We start from the raw sequence: 18,186 nt of genomic DNA on the forward strand, positions 1-18,186 counted from the left end.
TGGGGAAGCCAAAGAAGAAGCGAGAGGTTAATGCTGTAAACCATTAGTCATATGCGCTGAGGAGATAAATAGAGCGGGGAAGAGCTAGGAAGTGTTGGGGAGGGTAACATTGCAGGTGGGAAGCTGGCAGGCCACACTAGGAAGGCAACATGGGAGGACCCGGAGGAAGGGGCGGGGGGAGGCTCACAGCTGCAAGGGGGAGGGGCGTCTAGGCAGAGGGAGCAGCAGGTGCCAAGGTCCTGAGGTGCACTTGTGCCTGCATGGGACCCAGTCCTGGCAGGGTAGCCCCCAGACGGCCCACTGTGCACCCCCAGTCTGTGGAAGCCCACCCTGGCCACCATTGCATTCTGGGGTTTTTCCAGCATCTCACGCCTGGCTAAAAACTGAGCCAATGCCAGCAAGACCCCCAAGGAGGAAAGTGGAGGCTCTGTCGGAAGGCCTGGGCAGAGGGCAGCAGAGGGCACCTCCTGCCCGCCCAGCTCCCCCCTCCCACCCACTCCTCCTCTCTCCTGCGAGCTCCCCACAGACACCCTGGAGTCTCTGCCACACCCTGGGTCCCATCTCCACGAGAGACAGCGAGTCTTAGGCCACATACACAGGGTGTGGTGTGACCCTCTTGGTGGGACAGATGATTGGGGGTCCCCAGTGGCCTAATGTCCATTTCCAGAACTGGAGGCCAGAATCACATGCTCAGGGTTCTCCCGGTGGCAGTGACCTGGCACCTCAGTCTCCCACAACCAGCACAGGAGCTCCCCCCTCCAGGCTAGAACCCACTTCCCAGGGGTCCCCACTGTGACATACTTGGTGGAGATGGCCAGTGTAGCCGTGAGGTAGTTTCTGGGCAGCCAATAGGCACTCCCAAGTCTCACCCCGTGGGCTTGAATTCTAAGGCAGCTAGAGACTACAGAATCAATCACTGGCCTTCTTTTCTAGATGGCATCAGAAGTGCCCATCAGAGGTTCCTGGGCATGGCCTCTCCCCACCCCCCCCCACCACCAATCCTTTACGTGCCCCGCCCATCCTCAGCACCGCCTCTTGCAGAAGCAGCAGTGAGTCCATGAATAGGACCATCTCACCTTGCATGACAGCGGAACCCCTTGGTCTAATGTCCCGTATACTTGGTTCTGATTCTCAGCTAGGCGTAGGGTGTGAGCCTCAGAACCCCGAGGGCTCTGTTCAGCCCCAGCCGGGCCCGGGCATCTGACTCTCCGGTTATGTTGTAGAGAAGTACCTGCTATAGTTGGGAGCTGCACGCTCTATCCAAGGAGCAAATACTAGCAAATACCCTCTCCTAGCCTGCAGTCCAGGACATAAAGGCTGCAGACAGGACCCCAGCCTGGGATGAGGTCCTTGAGTCCCATGAGCTTTAATGGGAGCCCACTTGGTAGTCAGGCCCCGAGGGGCCTCTCCAAACACCATCTTGGGGAAGCAGCCTTTGTGTCCCCAAGAATGAGGGTGAGATAGAGCTGTCTGCCCTGGGGCGCTGCTCCCACAGACCCATTTCCCACCTCAGGAGGTGACATCTGAGCTGTCAGCCGCCCTCATCCATCCCCTCCAGGGACCCCACATCACCTGCAGTGTGATTGACCACAAGTAGCTGAAAAAACTGCTTTGGTGGAGATATGTTTTGGGAGAAAGTGACCCAGGGCAAGTATATGCCTCCATGAAACCCACTGAGACGAGTGGTTCTAAGGATGAGTAATACTGTAGGCCCCCCCGACTCCGGCTCCATGGCTGGACGCACAGCTCTCCCCCTTCACTCTGTTTTTTTAACAAATAATTTGAAATGCCCCCTTCACTAACCAGAAGCTCCTTCATGGAGCATGGAGCCTACCCACACTTTACACTTTTTAAATCAGTATAATGCCCTAACGAAAAAATCAAGGCTATAGAGCATAAAAGTCATCTATAATAAAAGAGCCTATAATTTAACATAGCAGCACATAGGCGCAGCTCCACCAGAATGTCATATGTTGGCACCTAAAGATAGAATGGAGGCAAACACGATGCAGATTGACACAGGTGTGTTGTGTTGGCAACTCAGACACCACCTGCAGCACCGCGTCGCCTTGGTGATGCGATTTTCCCAAATGGTGAATGATTCCTGGTAAAACGATGTCCTGTCTTTGATTTCCCAATAGTTGCAAGTTCAGTAGAATTTAAAGCCGAATTTATACATAAACCCACATTGAGATTTTGGCTGAGAAATTGAAGCATGTTTCGTGTTTTTGTTTTTAATCTAAGCAGATGTCCAAAGTTTGCGAGGCAGTCAGGACCCTTCCTCCTTGAGTGGCTTTGTCATTTGTGTTGCCAGGGTGTCCTTCACCCCTGACATCACCTCCCTTCCACTGTGATGTCAGAAGCATCAGCCATCATCATAACAACCACAAAAGCACCCCCACAGATTGCAAAGCTGTTTGCTCACGGCTAAAATAAGTGTCTCGTTACGACTCAGTGTCCCAAGTCAGGAAACGCAACCCCAGAGGCAGCATGCCGTTCAGAGCCAGTCTCGGGGCTGCTGACCTGGGAATGTTCAAGCCTCACAGCACACACAGCTGCCTGGAAACGACTCATCCTCCCAGGCCCCTCTCCATCCAGGCTGCTTTTGGGGGTGGGCTCAGACTAGCATCCTAGATGCATCCTAGATGCTGGGTGACAGTGAAGCCAGCAGCCTGCTGGGCCCAGAGCTCCACATCCGGGTCCCACTCTGCATCCGTGGCTTCTGGGTCTGAGCAGAGGCTGGGCCATCACTGGTTCTCAGCAGCGACCTTGACTCCTCTGCTCTCTTGGCCTTATTTTCCTCCTTCCGTCCGTCTTTCCTCTTGGACCTGGACTTATTCCCCTGCTCCAGCTAGTCCCTTTCCCTCAGGGGGCACCCCTGTCCTGTTGTTTGGGGTGTCGGCCCGTGTTTGGGGAGATAAGTGATGTTGATTTGAGACACAGTCTCCTCCCTTCATCCCAGGAGGAGGGAGGGGGCCCTGAGCAGGCAGTGACAGCAGATGAAGGGTGATCAGGAAGGGAGGCGACGAATTCGGGGCCTTCTGTACTTGGGAGCGGTCACTTTAAAATGCTGCATGTCAGAGGATATCCAGGTTGCTCAGCTTGCTGCCCTGAAGGAGGGTTCTAAAGAGGCCAAGGTCCGCAGTCCAGCCTCCATCTGGACCAGCCGGCCAGCCACCTCGCCCTGTGCTCTGATAACTCCTCATCCGCTTGCAGGGTCCTCCCTTGGTTACTTATAGGAGTACCTTCACAACAGTCACCTCTTTAGAACCTGTACGAATGCAGCTCCTGAAGTAGGACCTGTGGTTCTAGCCCCCACCTATAGAAGAAGGAACTGAAGCTCAGAGAGGTGAAGCAACTTGCCCAGGGTCACACAGCACTGGCCACAGGGTTCTATTGAGGTTCTACCTAGCAATCTCACAGTGAGTGTCTAGAGTTTAAAAAGAAACCAGACAAGCAAATGTGGCTGGAGGAACACAAGTCAATTTTAACCCTAGAGAATCAGCTTTTTGGGGGGAGAGGCCTCCTCCTGTGACAAGCCTGAGCTTCATCCCCATCATGTTAGCCAGCCTCTGCTGAGCACTGCAGGTGGGCCTGGCCCCAGGCTATGGTCTTCACATCAAGTAATTCACTTCCTCCACATAGCACCCCATTTTCCTGATAGGAAACCAAGGCTCAGAGAGGTGTAGTCACTTGTGCGAGGTCACACAGCCAGCCTGCAGCAAAGCCAGAACTTGACCCTAAGCCCATGTTCTTGACCTCTACTAAGCTTGTAGATTGCACTGTTGGCCACAGTGCCCTTAACCACTAGCCATCAACTTTCTGAGGCTATCAGAGTATTTTCTCAGACTGGAGGGGAAACCAAGGCCCTGAGGTTGCTATCTGCTAAAGACAGCCTCCCTAGAGAGATGACCTCGGATCAACCAAGGTCGGCACTGATGCCTTAGAGACCCTCCTCCTAGGCTGCACTTGACCTTTCTCATGGCTGTGGATCACTCTGGTGGCATTTTCATTTTTTCTTTTCTACTGTTTTTTTTTTTTTTAATTCTTTCTCTCTCTTTTTTGGCATTTTTCAACTCAGGAATTAACTCTGATAACTTTGCCATCATGCAGAATCTGGGAGCAACTTTTCATTCTCACCCTGACTGTTTGAGTGTGAGTGACTTCCAGCACTGCCCTGCCCCCGCCACCATGCATTCTTTCCCAGGCAGGGGACAGGGGGTCCTGTTTCCACCAGTTAATGCACTTGCTCTGTGACCTCTCCCATGCATGTCCCTGCCACCTGGCCTAGTGGGCACCCAGCCCCTCATTCTGAAAGGAAAATAAGCTCACCCACCTCACATTGCATGTAACTGAGGGCTTCTCAGCATCTCTCAGTCACTGGATATTTATGGAGCATCTATTCTGCCTCAGATACTGTCCTCAGAGCTGGGGATCCACTGATGATCCACTAGGGAGTCATCTGATAGACAACACGCAAGGAATAATAAATAGACACATGCAGTCGTTTTAGATAGCAGTATGCGCTGTGAAGGAGATGATACAGTGACTTCAAGGGAAGTGGCTTGGGGTTGGGTAGCACGTTAGACTGGAAGGTTGGGGAAAAGCTCTCTGCAGGCATTTGTACCAAGGCCAGAAGGTGAGAACCTTGCGAAATCTAGGCAAGGGTGTTCCTGGCAGAGAGCACAGCAGGAGCAAAGGTCCTGAGGCAGGAACGAGGTTGGGATGTTCAAGGAACTAAAGGGAGGCCTTGAGTGTAGCAAGTAGGAGGAGAGCGATAGGCAGTGAGGTCAGACATAGACACGGGGGCAGGGCCATCAACCATCCCAACACCTGTTCATTGTATCTGCCATCACTTCTGTGGCTGCTGTTAACAAATGACCACAACCTTGGTGCCTTAAAACAACGCACCTTGAAACTTCCCTGGTGGTTCAGTGGTTAAGAATCCACCTTACAATGCAAGGGACGTGGTTTCAACCCCTGCTCGGGGCACTAAGATCCCACATGCCATGGGGCATGGCCAAAAAACTTTTTCTTAAAAAGTGAATTTGTGGCAAAATAGATACATCAAGATATTTTACATTAAAACCTATTCCCAGCCTCTCAAAAAAAAAAAAAAAGGTATATCAGAGGGGCCGTTAAGAAGTCACATCCCAGTAAGACAGCCTTAGGAGCTGGAACCCAAATTCAGCCCCATCCCCCCTAGCCTGGGGCCTACAGACATGAGTTGGAGAATCCTGCCCAGCTTTTGTTATTTTAGGAACGAGAGTCGTGGTTGTTTTGGAGCCCAGAGGCCCTCGCCTCACTTCTCAGCTACAATGCTCACCATGGGACTCCTGCTCTGAAGAGCATACCTTTATCAAGAACCAACCCCCCAGACTCCAGCATGATGGAATCTAGAAGGAAAGCTGCACAGAGACGCCACACCTGCTTGCACAGCCCCCCAAATCTCCCTGCTCCAACTCAGCTCTCAGAATCTGCAACCAGGTAGAAGCAGAAGCCAAAGACCGTTGGAGTGTGGAGGGCGAGGAGGGGAGCTGGAGAGAGCGTGGTGTCTGCCGAGAGACGCGAGCAGGGCTTCCTGCCAGGACCAGCTGCTCCTCGGCGGCCTCCTCGCCTGGCTGGGCCAGAGTGGGTGGCCCCCACCTCCAGGCTGCGCCCTGCACCCAGGCCTGGCCCACCTGCTCCCCTTCCTGGGTCCTTGGTCAGGGGAGGTTAGTGGTCAGCATGGGGCCAACCGACACACGTGCAAACTGCCTGTGGAGTCTGGCCTGGGACCCCCATCCTCGTGCCCGAGAGATCGGGGAGCCTCAGTTGGAAGGATCTGGCAAAGATCCTCAGAAGGTTTAGAGATGCTAGACTGACTCTTGGCTTGAGTTTGAGGATCCAACTAGTGAAGTGGAAGGAAAGGGCTTTAGTTTAGTTCTTGCCAAGAAGCACAGAAGATGCTCGCCAGGTAGGAGGGAGAGCCTCACACTAAGGCAGGGGGAGGAGAAGAGCTGGGGGAGGGGAGCACTCCTAGCCAGGTGGGCACCTGGCTGCTCACTGCACGAGCCTAGCTCGGAGCTCTCCCAGGGAAACGGGTCTTCACAGGTGTCCTTGGCCGATGTGGGTGCTTTTGACAATGCAGATTCCAGGCTTCCCACTATTTCAGGCTCTCTGGAGATGGGCTGGGGGGAATTTTAACAAGCCCCTCAATTGACTCTGATGCACCCTGATGTTGGAGAACCACCAAGCTTGACCGCAGGATGGCTCTGGCTTCACTGGTCTGCCACAATGCCAGGTTCACTGGAGGATGTCTTTTCAGGGGAATAAGGACACTAAGCAGATGTGGGAGCCACTGAGCGAAGGCAGGTTTCTCAGTCCTGTCTGGGAACAAGGGACAACTAGTAAATAAATCCTCATAGACCCCCTGGGTGAGTGTGGAACAGGGATGAGCGAGCTGGGAAGCATGGGTTTGGGTCCTTGATTGAAGCTAAGCCTGCTTCTCAGTAGGTAGGAGTCTAATTCCTCCCCTCCCCACAGGGACATTGATTGATCTCCTGGAATGTTTTCAGTTGTCACAGCTGGTGATGGAGATGTTACTGGTGTCTAGTGAGGAGAGACCAAGGATGCTGTTAAACATTCTCCAATGCACAGGGCAGTCCCCACCACAAAGAATTATCTGAACCCAAATATCAGTAGTTACAGGCTGAGAATTTCTGATCTAAACCAAAATCCCTCAGACAGCTGGGCAGGACCAAGACTCAAAAGTACTGGCCAAGGAGAGTCACCATTCAGGCTTCTCAGAAGTCAAGCCAGGCCCTGTCTACCTCCATCTGTGGGCTCCCGGTGTATTTGCTTAAATGAAGAAATGATAACCTGGAGTTGGCAGAATTCATTTAGTGGATAAACACATTCACTACCATCACCTCATTTGGGGGGAAACATTCGATATCTAAATTTGAGGTTCTTCATGAGTGTGAAATCCAATCAAATGCACCCCCCGCCCCCAAGCTCTGTTCTCAGTGATTCTAAATGAGGAGGGCAGCAAGGAGGAGACATTTAATTGCAAATTTTCCTCTGCTTCTCACTGACGGTGTGATCTTGACAAGTTACCTAATCTCTCTGGACTTCAATCGCCACAAGTTAAATGTTAGTCGCCCAGTTGTGTCCAGCTCTTTGCAACCCCGTGGACTGTAGCCCACCAGGTTCCTCTCTCCATGGGATTCTCCAGGCAAGAATACTGGAATGGGTAGCCATTCTCTTCTCCAGGGGATCTTCCTGACCCGGGGATCAAATACAGTTCATGTTTGGTCAGAGCTGACTGTGTACCAGGCATTTTACAAGCATGATCTTATTTAAGCCCCAGGAGAGGTGGTGTGTGAAGTGGGTCTTGTAAGGGTGAGTAGGAGTTGACTCTTGACAGAGGGGAGATGAAAGGGCATTCCAGGGAGGCCAAGGATGGACACGGTGTACTCCCTGGGAAGAGAGGAGAGTGGAGGTCGGGGCTAAGAGTGATGGAAGGGGGGAGTCTGGAAAGGAAGCAGAGAATTCCCAGATTCCTGGGCTCTGTGAACAAGACATAATAGCTCAATGGGCAGTTACTCAGCCATAAAAAAGAATGAGACAATGCCATTTGCAGCAACATGGATGGACCCGGAGATTATCATACTGAGTGAAGTAAGTCAGACAAAGACAAATACTATATAATACCACTTTTATGTGGGATGTAAAAAAGTGATACAAATGAGCTTATTTACAAAGCAGAAATAGACTCATAGAAAGCAAACATCTAGTTGAAGGGGGGAGATAAAGTAAGAGTGTGGGATTAACATTTGCACACTACTGTATAGAAAATAGTTTTTAAAAACAAGGTTGTACTGCATAACACAGGAAACTATACTTAATATCTTATAATAACCTATAATGGAAAGGAATCTGAAAACGTACATGTGTGTATGTGTGTGTGTGTGTCTGTGTATCACTGAATCAATTTGCTGCACCTCAACTAACACAACATTGTACATCAAATATACTCTCTGCTCTGCTTAGTAGCTCAGTGATGTCTGACTTTTTGTGACCCCATAGACTACAGCCTGCCAGGCTCCTCTGTCCATGGGGTTCTCTAGGCAAGAATACTGGAGTGGGTTGCCGTTTCCTACACCAGGGGATCTTTTCAACCCAGGGATCAAACCCCTGGCTCCTACAGCTCTTGCATTGGCAGGCAGATTTTTTTACTGCTGAGCCACCTGGGAAGCCTTGTATGTAATATATGTGCATTTCTATGTATATGTACAAATATATAATGTATATGTAATATATATATACACATATATATGTATATGAACCCATGAAAAAGAAATGGCAACCCACTCGAATATTCTTGTCAGGGAAATCCCAGGGACAGAGCACCCTGGCAGACTACAGTGCATGGAGTCCTGAAAGAGTCAGATACAACTTAGTGATTAAACAATAGTAATATATGTATGTGTAACTGAATCACTTTGCTATGCACTTGAAACTAATCCAGCATTGTAAGTCAACTCTCCTTCAATTAAAAAAGAAGTGTCTGAGTGCAGACATCCCTGCCTGTGCCCCCGTAAGCCCCCAGGGAAGACACCCCTTTCTCAGTTAGGAACCATACATGCCTTCAGGCTTCAGAGACATTAAGGCTTTGGCCAGCACCACCCAGTGCTATAGCCACTGACTATATATGGCTAATTAAAGTGAAATGAAATTAAAACTTCAACTAACTCCTCAGTGACAATAGGTGCTTTTTTTCAGCCGAGCCACACAGGGGAGCTTTGTGCCCCACCAAGGGATTGAACGCATGACCCCTGCGGTGGAAGCGCAGAGTCTTAACCACTGGACGATGAGGGAAGTCCCTAAGCACATTTCAAGTATTCAGCTGCTTCATGTGGGCCATGGCTAAAATACCCAAAACGCAAGCAGACGTGGAATGTTTCCATTGACTCAGAAAGTTCTCCTAGACCATGCTGACTTAGAGGAATCTTGACTGTTTTAGAAAGAACTAGCATTTTCCTTCCTCTGTTTCTGTCTGATCAGCCTACAAACACATCAGCAGTCAAAGCAATAGCAGATGCCACAGGCTAAGTGCTGTGAGCCTTACCTCCTGTAATTGTTGCAGTAACCCTGGGAACTGGGTTTTATTATCAGCACTAGTTTAGAGATGAGTATACTGAGAATTAGAAAGGTTAAGTAGCCAAAATATTCAAAGTCACACAGCTTACAACCAGCAAAGCTGAGAGTTGAACCCAGTTCCACCCAATCCACAGTGCATGGATCGCACTGCCCATACAAACCTAGCAAACAGACTCCTCCCAGGCTGAGAAAATTCATGGCAATAAACTGCTTGTCTCCCTCAGAGCTGACTTTTACTGAAAACTGGGGGTGGGGACTGGGAATTCAGAATCTACCTAAACCTGCGCCTGATTTTGTCCCCGGGTGCAGAGATGCAAAGCAACTCCTTGTCAGAGGCTGAAGGATGTTCCCTGTGGTCCCACGTTAAAAATATTCTTGTTCTAAATTGGAGGATAATTGCTTTCCAATGTTGTGTTGGTTTCTGCTGTATAATAAAGCAAGTTGTATCCCCTCCTTCTGGAGCCTCCCTCCCATCCATCCCCATCACACTCCTCTGGGTCATCACTTCCTGTGCCATCCAGCAGCTTCCATTAGCTGTCTCTCTGATGCATGGTGGTGTATGTATGTCCATTCGACTCTCTTCTATCCTTCCCACCCTCTCCTTCCCCTGCTATGTCCTCAAGACCACCGTCTACTTCTGCGTCTCTCTTCCTGCCAGGCTAATGGGTTCATCAGTACTATTTTTCTAGGTTCCGTAGATATGTGTTAACACATAACATTTGCTTTTCTCTTTCTAACTGACTTCACTCTGTGTAACAGGCTCTAGTTTCATTCACCTCATGACAGTTGTCTCAAATAAAAGTATTCTTCCCCGGCTCATCACAGGGCTCTTACATAAGTTTGTGTTGACAAAACACTTCAAATATATTATTTAAACAAAAGTGTTAAAGGCTTTAAAAAAAAAAAAAAGCAAAGGATGGTGATAAAAGCACCTCACCCTGCAGATCCACACGAGACAAGCCTTGTGAGCCATTTAAGAGTCATCTGGGTAATCGTACCCTGTAATCTTTGTAAACTGGCCTCATTCAGTGAGAGATGCTGGATTCCTAGCTCTTTAGCCTCTGGCTTATCCTACGCATCCTGAATCGTTTTCCCAGTCTGTTTACAAAAAGGAAGGATCTGGGCCGAGCATCAATCAGACCTAGTTTCAAACCCCAGCTCTGCTTTGTGTTTGCTGAGAAACCTTGGGAAATTGACATAACCTCTCTGGTCTCAGTTTTTGCCTCTGTAAAATAGGGAAGCTTTTAATATCTGCTGAGAGGAAGTGAAATAACTTCTGTGCTGTTACCTGGTACATTACCAACACTCAAACAGCGCTAAACTCCTCTCTTCTCTGCTGATTCCCCACTTATGGTCACATGACATCCTAGGAACTGGAGTTTTAGCGCTGAGAGGGGCTGCGTGACATTTAGAACAGCCGTCTCCACAGACAATGCCTCTGTTTATTACCACGTAGGTAAACCATTGACTTGGGAAATATCTGTAATCAAGAACCACTCCTGGTGTGTTTTGGAGACATTTTTAAGAGAGTAAAACATAATGTTCCCTCTTAAAACTGCAGACCTCTCCAAGCAAGATGAGCAGAAGTGGCTTCAGCGTGGGCCACCAGGACGCTGCAAGACAAAGCAAGGAGGGGATTCTGGGTAGCCCCATCCGAGCAGCCAGAGGGGCCACTTAGGGCCTTACACTCAGAGTTCGGGCCCTGGCCTCTGATTTATCCCAAATGACCATCAGCACCAGGTTGGGAACTGAGGGAATTTATGGAGCCAAGAGTCCCCAGAGCTGGGAACATAGAATGGAGAGCTGGATACGGCCCGCCTCCACCCCTGGGACCAAAAGTGAGATGGACCACAGAGGAAGTGGGTGGGAGGGTTAGAAAGAGGCGGATGGTTAGAAAGCAGGAGGGCAGAAGATGGAGATGAGGTGAGGCAGGTTGGGAGGTCTGGATTTTGATACAGTCAGTCCCATCTCAGCCACGACTTCCCTCCAGCTCAGAGGATGGTCGGCCTGTCCAGCCAAGACAACCTCTTCCTTGAACCTATCCGAGTTCAAGGGCAGAGAGCCAGGAAAGCTTCATGGTTAGAGTCAGGAATAAGCCTGGGTTTGAACCCCAACTCCTGCAACCCTGACTGTGAGACTTAGGTGAGTGGTTTAACCTCTCTGAGCCTCAGTTTCCGCATCTGATAATGAGTGCAAGGTGGTGATGAACATGGCGATGGGCATGAAGATTCTGATGGGACGAAGGTGGTGGTGATGAGAAGGATGAGAATGATTTTGGCAATAATGAAAGTGATGATGTCAGCATTGGTGTTGAGGCGCACATTTATGATGGCTGTGGTGACAGTGATGCTGATGCTGATAAGGAAACGTTGGGTGGTGATGTTGACAGTCATGAGAATGATGGTGCTGATGGTGGTGATGATTAGTGAGGGTGATAGTAACAGCCTCCACTTCAGAATAAACGTGAAGAGCAGACTGGAAAACCAACTTAATGGACATGAATTCAAGCAAACTCTGGGAGATGGTGGAAGACAGGGAAGCCTGGTGTGCTATAGTCCATGGGGTCACAAAGAGTTGGACTTAGCAACTGAACAGCGACAGACTGCAATACTGTGACCTTGAGTGACTTAGCTTCTGTCTCACTTTTGCCATCTGCACAGCAGTGACAAACATTCATACCGACCTCAGCGGGTTGTCCCAAGCACTAAATCCACTAAAGCATATGTTAAGTGCTTGACACACCAGTAAGTGCTTAATCAACACCAACAGTATTAATAGTTTTTGTCGCTGTGTTCCCCTTATTTTCAGAATCATTCCTGTGTATCCTGGGCTGGTACCATTAGCCTTGTGATCAGTGCTCTAGTTGCCGTTGGTGTAACTCACCACCGTGGCCCACAGGGCTGGTTTTCTGACCTATCCCTCCTGCTTCCTGTATCTTCCACCATTAGGTTTCATGGATGCTAAGCTGTCCAGGGGTTCTGCGTGGGATTCTGCTAGGAGAGGGGCCTCCTGGCTTCCTAGATCAGGAAATCGGGGGCAGGGGAGGGAGGAACAAAGTCTCTGTCACAGACATCCTGAAACTATCTCCGTACAACAGGTATGTGCCAGCTGGGGGTGTCAAGTCAAGTAAGCTCACCTTCATGCTTGATCCTACGAAGCGGCAAACTGTGGACCCAAAGCTCACTGGCTCCATGGAGGGTCATGTGGGTGAACCCTGAGGGTCCTTCACGGACTCAGGGCTTTCAGACCAGGGTGACCAGCCAGCCACTCCAGGTGTCGCGACTTCCTCAACCTCTCCTGCCTTGCCTTTCAGAGACCCGGACGGCAAGTCACACAAACCTCTGCCTCTCGGCGTGGAGAACGACCGTGTCTTCAATGACCTGTGGGGGAAGGGCAACATGCCCGTCGTCCTCAACAACCCGTACTCAGAGAAGGAGCAGGTAAGTGGCGGTGTCGGCCTGGGGCCCACACTCCACAGTTCCCTGAATGTTCTTGGGAAGACAAGTGCCAAACCACCTTGGGGAGAAAACCAGCCATTGTGGTTGGAGAAATGGTGTGGGGGTCGAGCCAGCAGCCCTTACCCTGGACGGTGGCTTTGGGCTTTGATTTGGTGGCTTTTGTTTGCTAGCTTGCCAGTTTTCAAATTTTCATTGTTTCTACCAAGAAAGATATTCACATGATTCTGAATTTAAAAGGTAAAAAAGATGGGTGGTAAAAGCTTCTTCCCTCTTCCCTCATCCCAGCCACACAGCTTCACTCCCCAGAGGCAAGCAGTATTCATTATCCATCATTTTTGTGGTCCTTTTAGCAATGTTTTATGCATAGACAAACAAATACATACACATTATTTTCATATGTTTTTACACAAATTAGAACACATCATACATACAGGCAAACCTCATGCTATTGCACTTCATTTTATTACATGTATTATTTGTGTGTGTGTGTGTGTGTGTGTGTGTGTGTGTGTGTGTGTATGAATTGAAGGTTTGTGGCAACCCTGCATTGAGCAAGTCTATTGGTGCCATTTTCCAATTGCATTTTTTTAATTGGAGGCTAATTACTTTATAATATTGTGGTTTTAGCCATACATTCACATGAATCAGCCATGGGTGTACATGTGTCCCCCATCCAGACCCTCCCTCCCACCTCCCTCCCCATCCCATCCCTCAGGGTCATCCCAGTGCACCAGCCCTGAGCACCCTGCCTCATGCATCGAACCTGGACTGGCGATCTATTTCACATATGATAATATACATGTTTCAATGCTGGTCTCTCAAATCATCCCACCCTTGCCTTCTCCCACAGAGTCCAAAAGTCTGTTCTACACATCTGTGTCTCTTTTGCTGTCTCACATACAGGGTTATCGTCACCATCTTTCTAAATTCCATATATATGCGTTAGTATACTGTATTGGTGTTTTTCTTTCTGACTTACTTCACTCTGTATAATAGGCTCCAGTTTCATCCACCTCATTAGAACTGATTCAAATGCATTCTTTTTAATGGCTGAGTGATATTGCATTGTACCACAGCTGTGGTATACGTACCACAGCTGTGGTATACGTACCACAGCTTTCTTATCCATTCGTCTGCCGATGGACATCAGGTTGCTTCCATGCCCTGGTTTTTGTAAACAGTGCTGCGATGAACATTGGGATACACGTGTCTCTTTCAATTCTGGTTTCCTCAATGTGTATGCCCAGAAGTGGGATTGCTGGGTCGTATGGCAGTTCTATTTCCAGTTTTTTTAAGGAATCTCCACACTGTTCTCCATAGTGGCTGTACTAGTTTGCATTCCCACCAACAGTGTAAGAGGGTTCCTTTTTCTCCGCACCCTCTCCAGCATTTACTGCTTGTAGACTTTTTGATAGCAGCCATTCTGACTGGTGTGAGATGGTAACTCATTGTGGTTTTGATTGCATTATTTTTAAGGTAAAGTATGTGCATTTTTAGACAAAAGGTTATTACACAGCATATAGACTACAGTGTAGGAAGTGCAGAATGGGCTTCCCAGGTGGCGCTAGTGGTAAAGAACCCGCCCGCCAGTGCAGCAGATGTGAGAGATGCAGGTTTGATCCCTGGGTTGGGAAGATCCCCTGGAGGAGGGCATGGCAACCTAGTCCAGTATTCTTGCCTGGAGAATCTCACGGACAGAGGAGCCTGGTGGGTTACAGTGCATAGGGTCACAGAGACTCGGATACTACTGAGGCGACTAAGATGCACACACGCCTAGTACAGTGTAAAAATGCATGTAACTTTTATATTTACTGGGAAGCCAAAAAGCTCATGTGACTCACTATTGTGATATTTGCTGGATTACTATCGGTCCAGAAGTGAACCTACAATATCTCCACCATGTGCCTGTATCGCTTTGCACCTTGTTCTTTCAGGTATCAATGTATCTTGGAGACTAGTCCTAATTAGTAGCTGAAGAGTCCTGGTTCTTTTTTCATGGCTGCATAATATTCCCTTTTATTTATTTATGAACCAGGCCTCCAAAATGAACATGTGGCCCATCACCAGAATTTTGCCAAGACATCTCTATAATGAATGACCTTGTGCAAATACCTCATTGGCAGATGGGTGAGCTTATCGAAAGAATAAATTCCTAGAAGCAGTTGTTGAGTCAAAGGTCATATACAGTTGTGACTTGGGCAGAAATGGCCAGACTGCTCACCACAGAGGTTGTACCATTCCTATCTGCTAAGTAGGAGAATGACTATTTCACCATAGCCTTCCCAGCTTGGAGTGTTACCAGACTTTGCCAATTTGCTGAGGAGTGTTTTAACAGCAGAGTCAATATGGTTTCCTGAGAGTGTCTAGATCTGGCTAGAGATTAGCAAAGCCTGTTTCTCACCTGCCCAGGCAGGTAACAGAGCAACGCTGGTGAAGCATGTGAATTTCCCACCCCTCCCCTGCACTGCAGCAGAGTACTATTGGAACGGCCGTCTTCTTCCTTCCCTCCACCCACCTCAAGCCTTGGATGGCACAGGCCAGGTTGCCAAGCTCTTTCTTTCAGTGCTTAGTCCTGAGACAGCACTTTTCACCACCAACCCATGTAAGCAGTGACTCATAGCCTCTGTATGTAGCTTCATGGGGGAGGATGGGACACTCCAGAGCGTCAGTGGAACTTGCTTTCCTTAGCTGCCAGGGGTTGGCCAGGAAAAGAAGGACATCAGGCATCCCATAATAGGTCAGTGGCCAAGCACTCTGACTCCTGCAGTGACACCTGGGAATGTTTGGTGGACAAGGCACAATTTCAGTTCTCTATTATGCTGTCCTCAAAAACCCAGGCCATATTGTGAGTGTGAGGACTATTGTTATCTGTCAATGATTAAGTGAACAAGTAGAGCTTGAGTTCTCTTCATATTTCCTCAATTGAAAATAAAGGGTGTTGCCATAATGCAACCCCTCCCAAGACAAAGAAGGGCAAAGAGAGGCAGACTCCGGCGAGATCCAGGCTGTAGACGTGATTTGTTAGGCTTGCACTATATTGTCCTATAGACAACTTATATTTATACTTTGAATTTATTGCCACTGTTTCAGTTTTTTATGTAACTATCATATTTGCAACTTCTCTTACAAATATGGACAATCTGACCACATTGAGCCTATATTCTTATGGGGAAATAGTCTGCCCAGACTGACTAACTGCTCCTCCCACTACGCAGGGCATGGGCTCTCCAATTTGCCACAATCCCCACCTCTCCTTAGCGTGCCCCTCTCATTACCACCAACTGTTCATTATGATTTATCATAACATTAGCACTGTTGGTTTTCTTATAATAGTTAGGATAAGTGGTAGGTAGGTATGGACCAAGCAATTCACACATTTCAGGGGAGATGAGAAAGATTTCACGTTTTGTAAGAATAAAGAATATTCTTATGTGTTTGCTATGCAACCAAGTGTTCTGTCTCAAGATTACCCAGCTGGCTTTACTGATTTGCCTTACCTACCTGCTCTAGGTATCAGAGTTTGTGATTGCTGGCCTGCAGTAACTCCTGAGATCTGGGGTATAGGGAAGAAGCAGAGGAGGCCTTGACCCCACCAGAAAGACCCTTAATGTCCTGCTGAAATCTGAGCCATTGCAGTCTGACGACTATTTCCTTTCACCTTGGTCAGACAGTGACCAGTTAAAAAACAAAACCTTGAACTTCAAGCCTGAGTAGTAGGGCTCAATACTGAGGACAGGACAGGGGGTTTAATAGGCCCAGGGACTTTTGTGGGGCATCATGATGAAATGATCAGTGTCTTAGTCTGTCTGGGCTGCTTTAACAGAATACCATAGACTGGGTGGCTTATAAACAACAGAAATCTATTTGTCACTGTTCTGGAGGCTGGCACCGGTAGATTCCACATTCGGTGCAGGCGTGCTTCCTATGACTGTGCCCTCACGTGGCAGAAGAGCAAAGGATCTCTCTGGGTCTCTTTTATAAGGGCACTAATCCCATTCATGAGCACTCCACCCTCATCACTTCATCCTCTCCCAAAGGCCCCACCTCCACATACCATCACATAAAGGTTAGGTTTCAGCAGATGAATTTGGGGGAGGAGGGGCATAAACATTCAGTCCATAGCAATTAGAGGGAGGTGCTGAGAACTTGCCTTAAGGCTGCCTCTAAAATGGAAACTCATTTCTGTGGAGGAGAAAGGGGGGAAAGATAGTCTTCCTGAGGTTAAGGCGGCCAAACAGGTTTAGACATGGGAGCTCCTGGAATTGTGACGTGCAGACCAGCAGTGCTTGGACTTACTCCTTGAATGTTATCAAGTCCTTGCTGTTAGTCTGTGACCCAAAATAAGCTTCAAAATCACTGGCCTGTGAGATTATCCAGGCTCTGCTGTCTGAGGCTCAATTTTCCAAATGCCTCTCAGAAATAGAGCTAAAAGGAAGCAGAGACCCAAGTGCTCAGTTATATTGAAGTCCCAGAGCTAAGCAAACAGCTCGGCTGTCTCCTGCTAGACACCTCCACAGCCATAGGGCTCAGAAACATTTCCCAGGTGAAGCAAATTAATAGGAAACCCAGTGATTTTCTTTCTGGCCTGAAAGACCAGCTCCTATGTTCAGCCTCTTCTCTATCTGCCCAAAGCCACTTTACCTGCAGCGCCTGGAATCGGCTCCCTTCTGTCCAGTTGTAACCCACATTTGCTGCTTTTTAGACATCCAGGGAGGGGGGAGCATTGTTAATAACACAAAGAGAGGCCCAGCTACTACCTGCCAATAGGAGCTGGTGGAGGAGCAGCTGGTCTGCATTTTCCCGGCAAAGACATGGCAAAAGGCAACAGAGCCCAGGTGAAGTGGGAGAGATGCAGGCTAGACAGGAAAAAGGACCTCCTGACTCCGACAACTGTTAAGTCCCTGAAGGAATATTATGGTCTGCCCCATTCTCCCTGATACTCTTGTTTGGCCAAATTCAACAGGAATTCTGCCGTAGAAGCACCTTCTCTTAAGTTAGCCTCAGAAATCTGAGATGCGCACCTATACCTAGTGGTCATTTCTCTTGTTGGGTCAGCAGTGGGTAGAGCCAGTGAGACCCAAATCCCTGGTCACTAGAACATAGCGTATGAATGACTTGGGGATGCTTATCTTTAACATCCCCTGACAAGTTGTATCTGGCCTGCACTGGTGGATAGAATGAATCCGTTCACCCATCACACAGATACCTAGTCACTCAATACTGCCACACACGCAACTCTGGGGTAGAAGCATAAGCGAGCAAACTTGGCCCTCCCTGCCCTCAAGACCTTCATGCATGCATGTGGGGAGATAACACACAGGGACAGTGCAATTAGTCCTAAAATAGAGAGGGGCACAATACACTATGGGGCCATAAATACCTCGGCAGGCATAAGAAAAGATTTACCAGAAGAGGTGACTTTTTGATCTGGGTTTTGAAGATCATGTAGGAGTTTGCCTAGAAGAAAGTTGGGGAAAGCATTATAGTTTTAAAAGAAACTGCCAGGGCTGACAAATTATGTTTCTTTTTCTTACTAAGGATTGTTATTTGGTTGCTGAGGTTGTCTCTGATGCTAATTCCACCT

At 48.6% G+C, this 18,186-nt stretch overlaps 1 protein-coding gene across 2 annotated transcripts in view; it reads left to right on the top strand.

The window, feature by feature from the left end:
* NOS1 (nitric oxide synthase 1) overlaps positions 1-18,186 on the top strand; it is a 94,132-nt gene that overhangs the window by 2,561 nt on the left and 73,385 nt on the right. For both annotated transcript variants that reach the window (XM_069556602.1, XM_069556601.1), the window contains exon 2: positions 12,458-12,584. In XM_069556602.1, the coding sequence (XP_069412703.1) occupies positions 12,458-12,584 (127 nt within the window). The remainder of the gene's footprint in view (positions 1-12,457; positions 12,585-18,186) is intronic.

The sequence above is a fragment of the Ovis canadensis genome, chromosome 17 (assembly GCF_042477335.2).
Source record: "Ovis canadensis isolate MfBH-ARS-UI-01 breed Bighorn chromosome 17, ARS-UI_OviCan_v2, whole genome shotgun sequence".
NCBI lineage: Eukaryota > Metazoa > Chordata > Mammalia > Artiodactyla > Bovidae > Ovis > Ovis canadensis.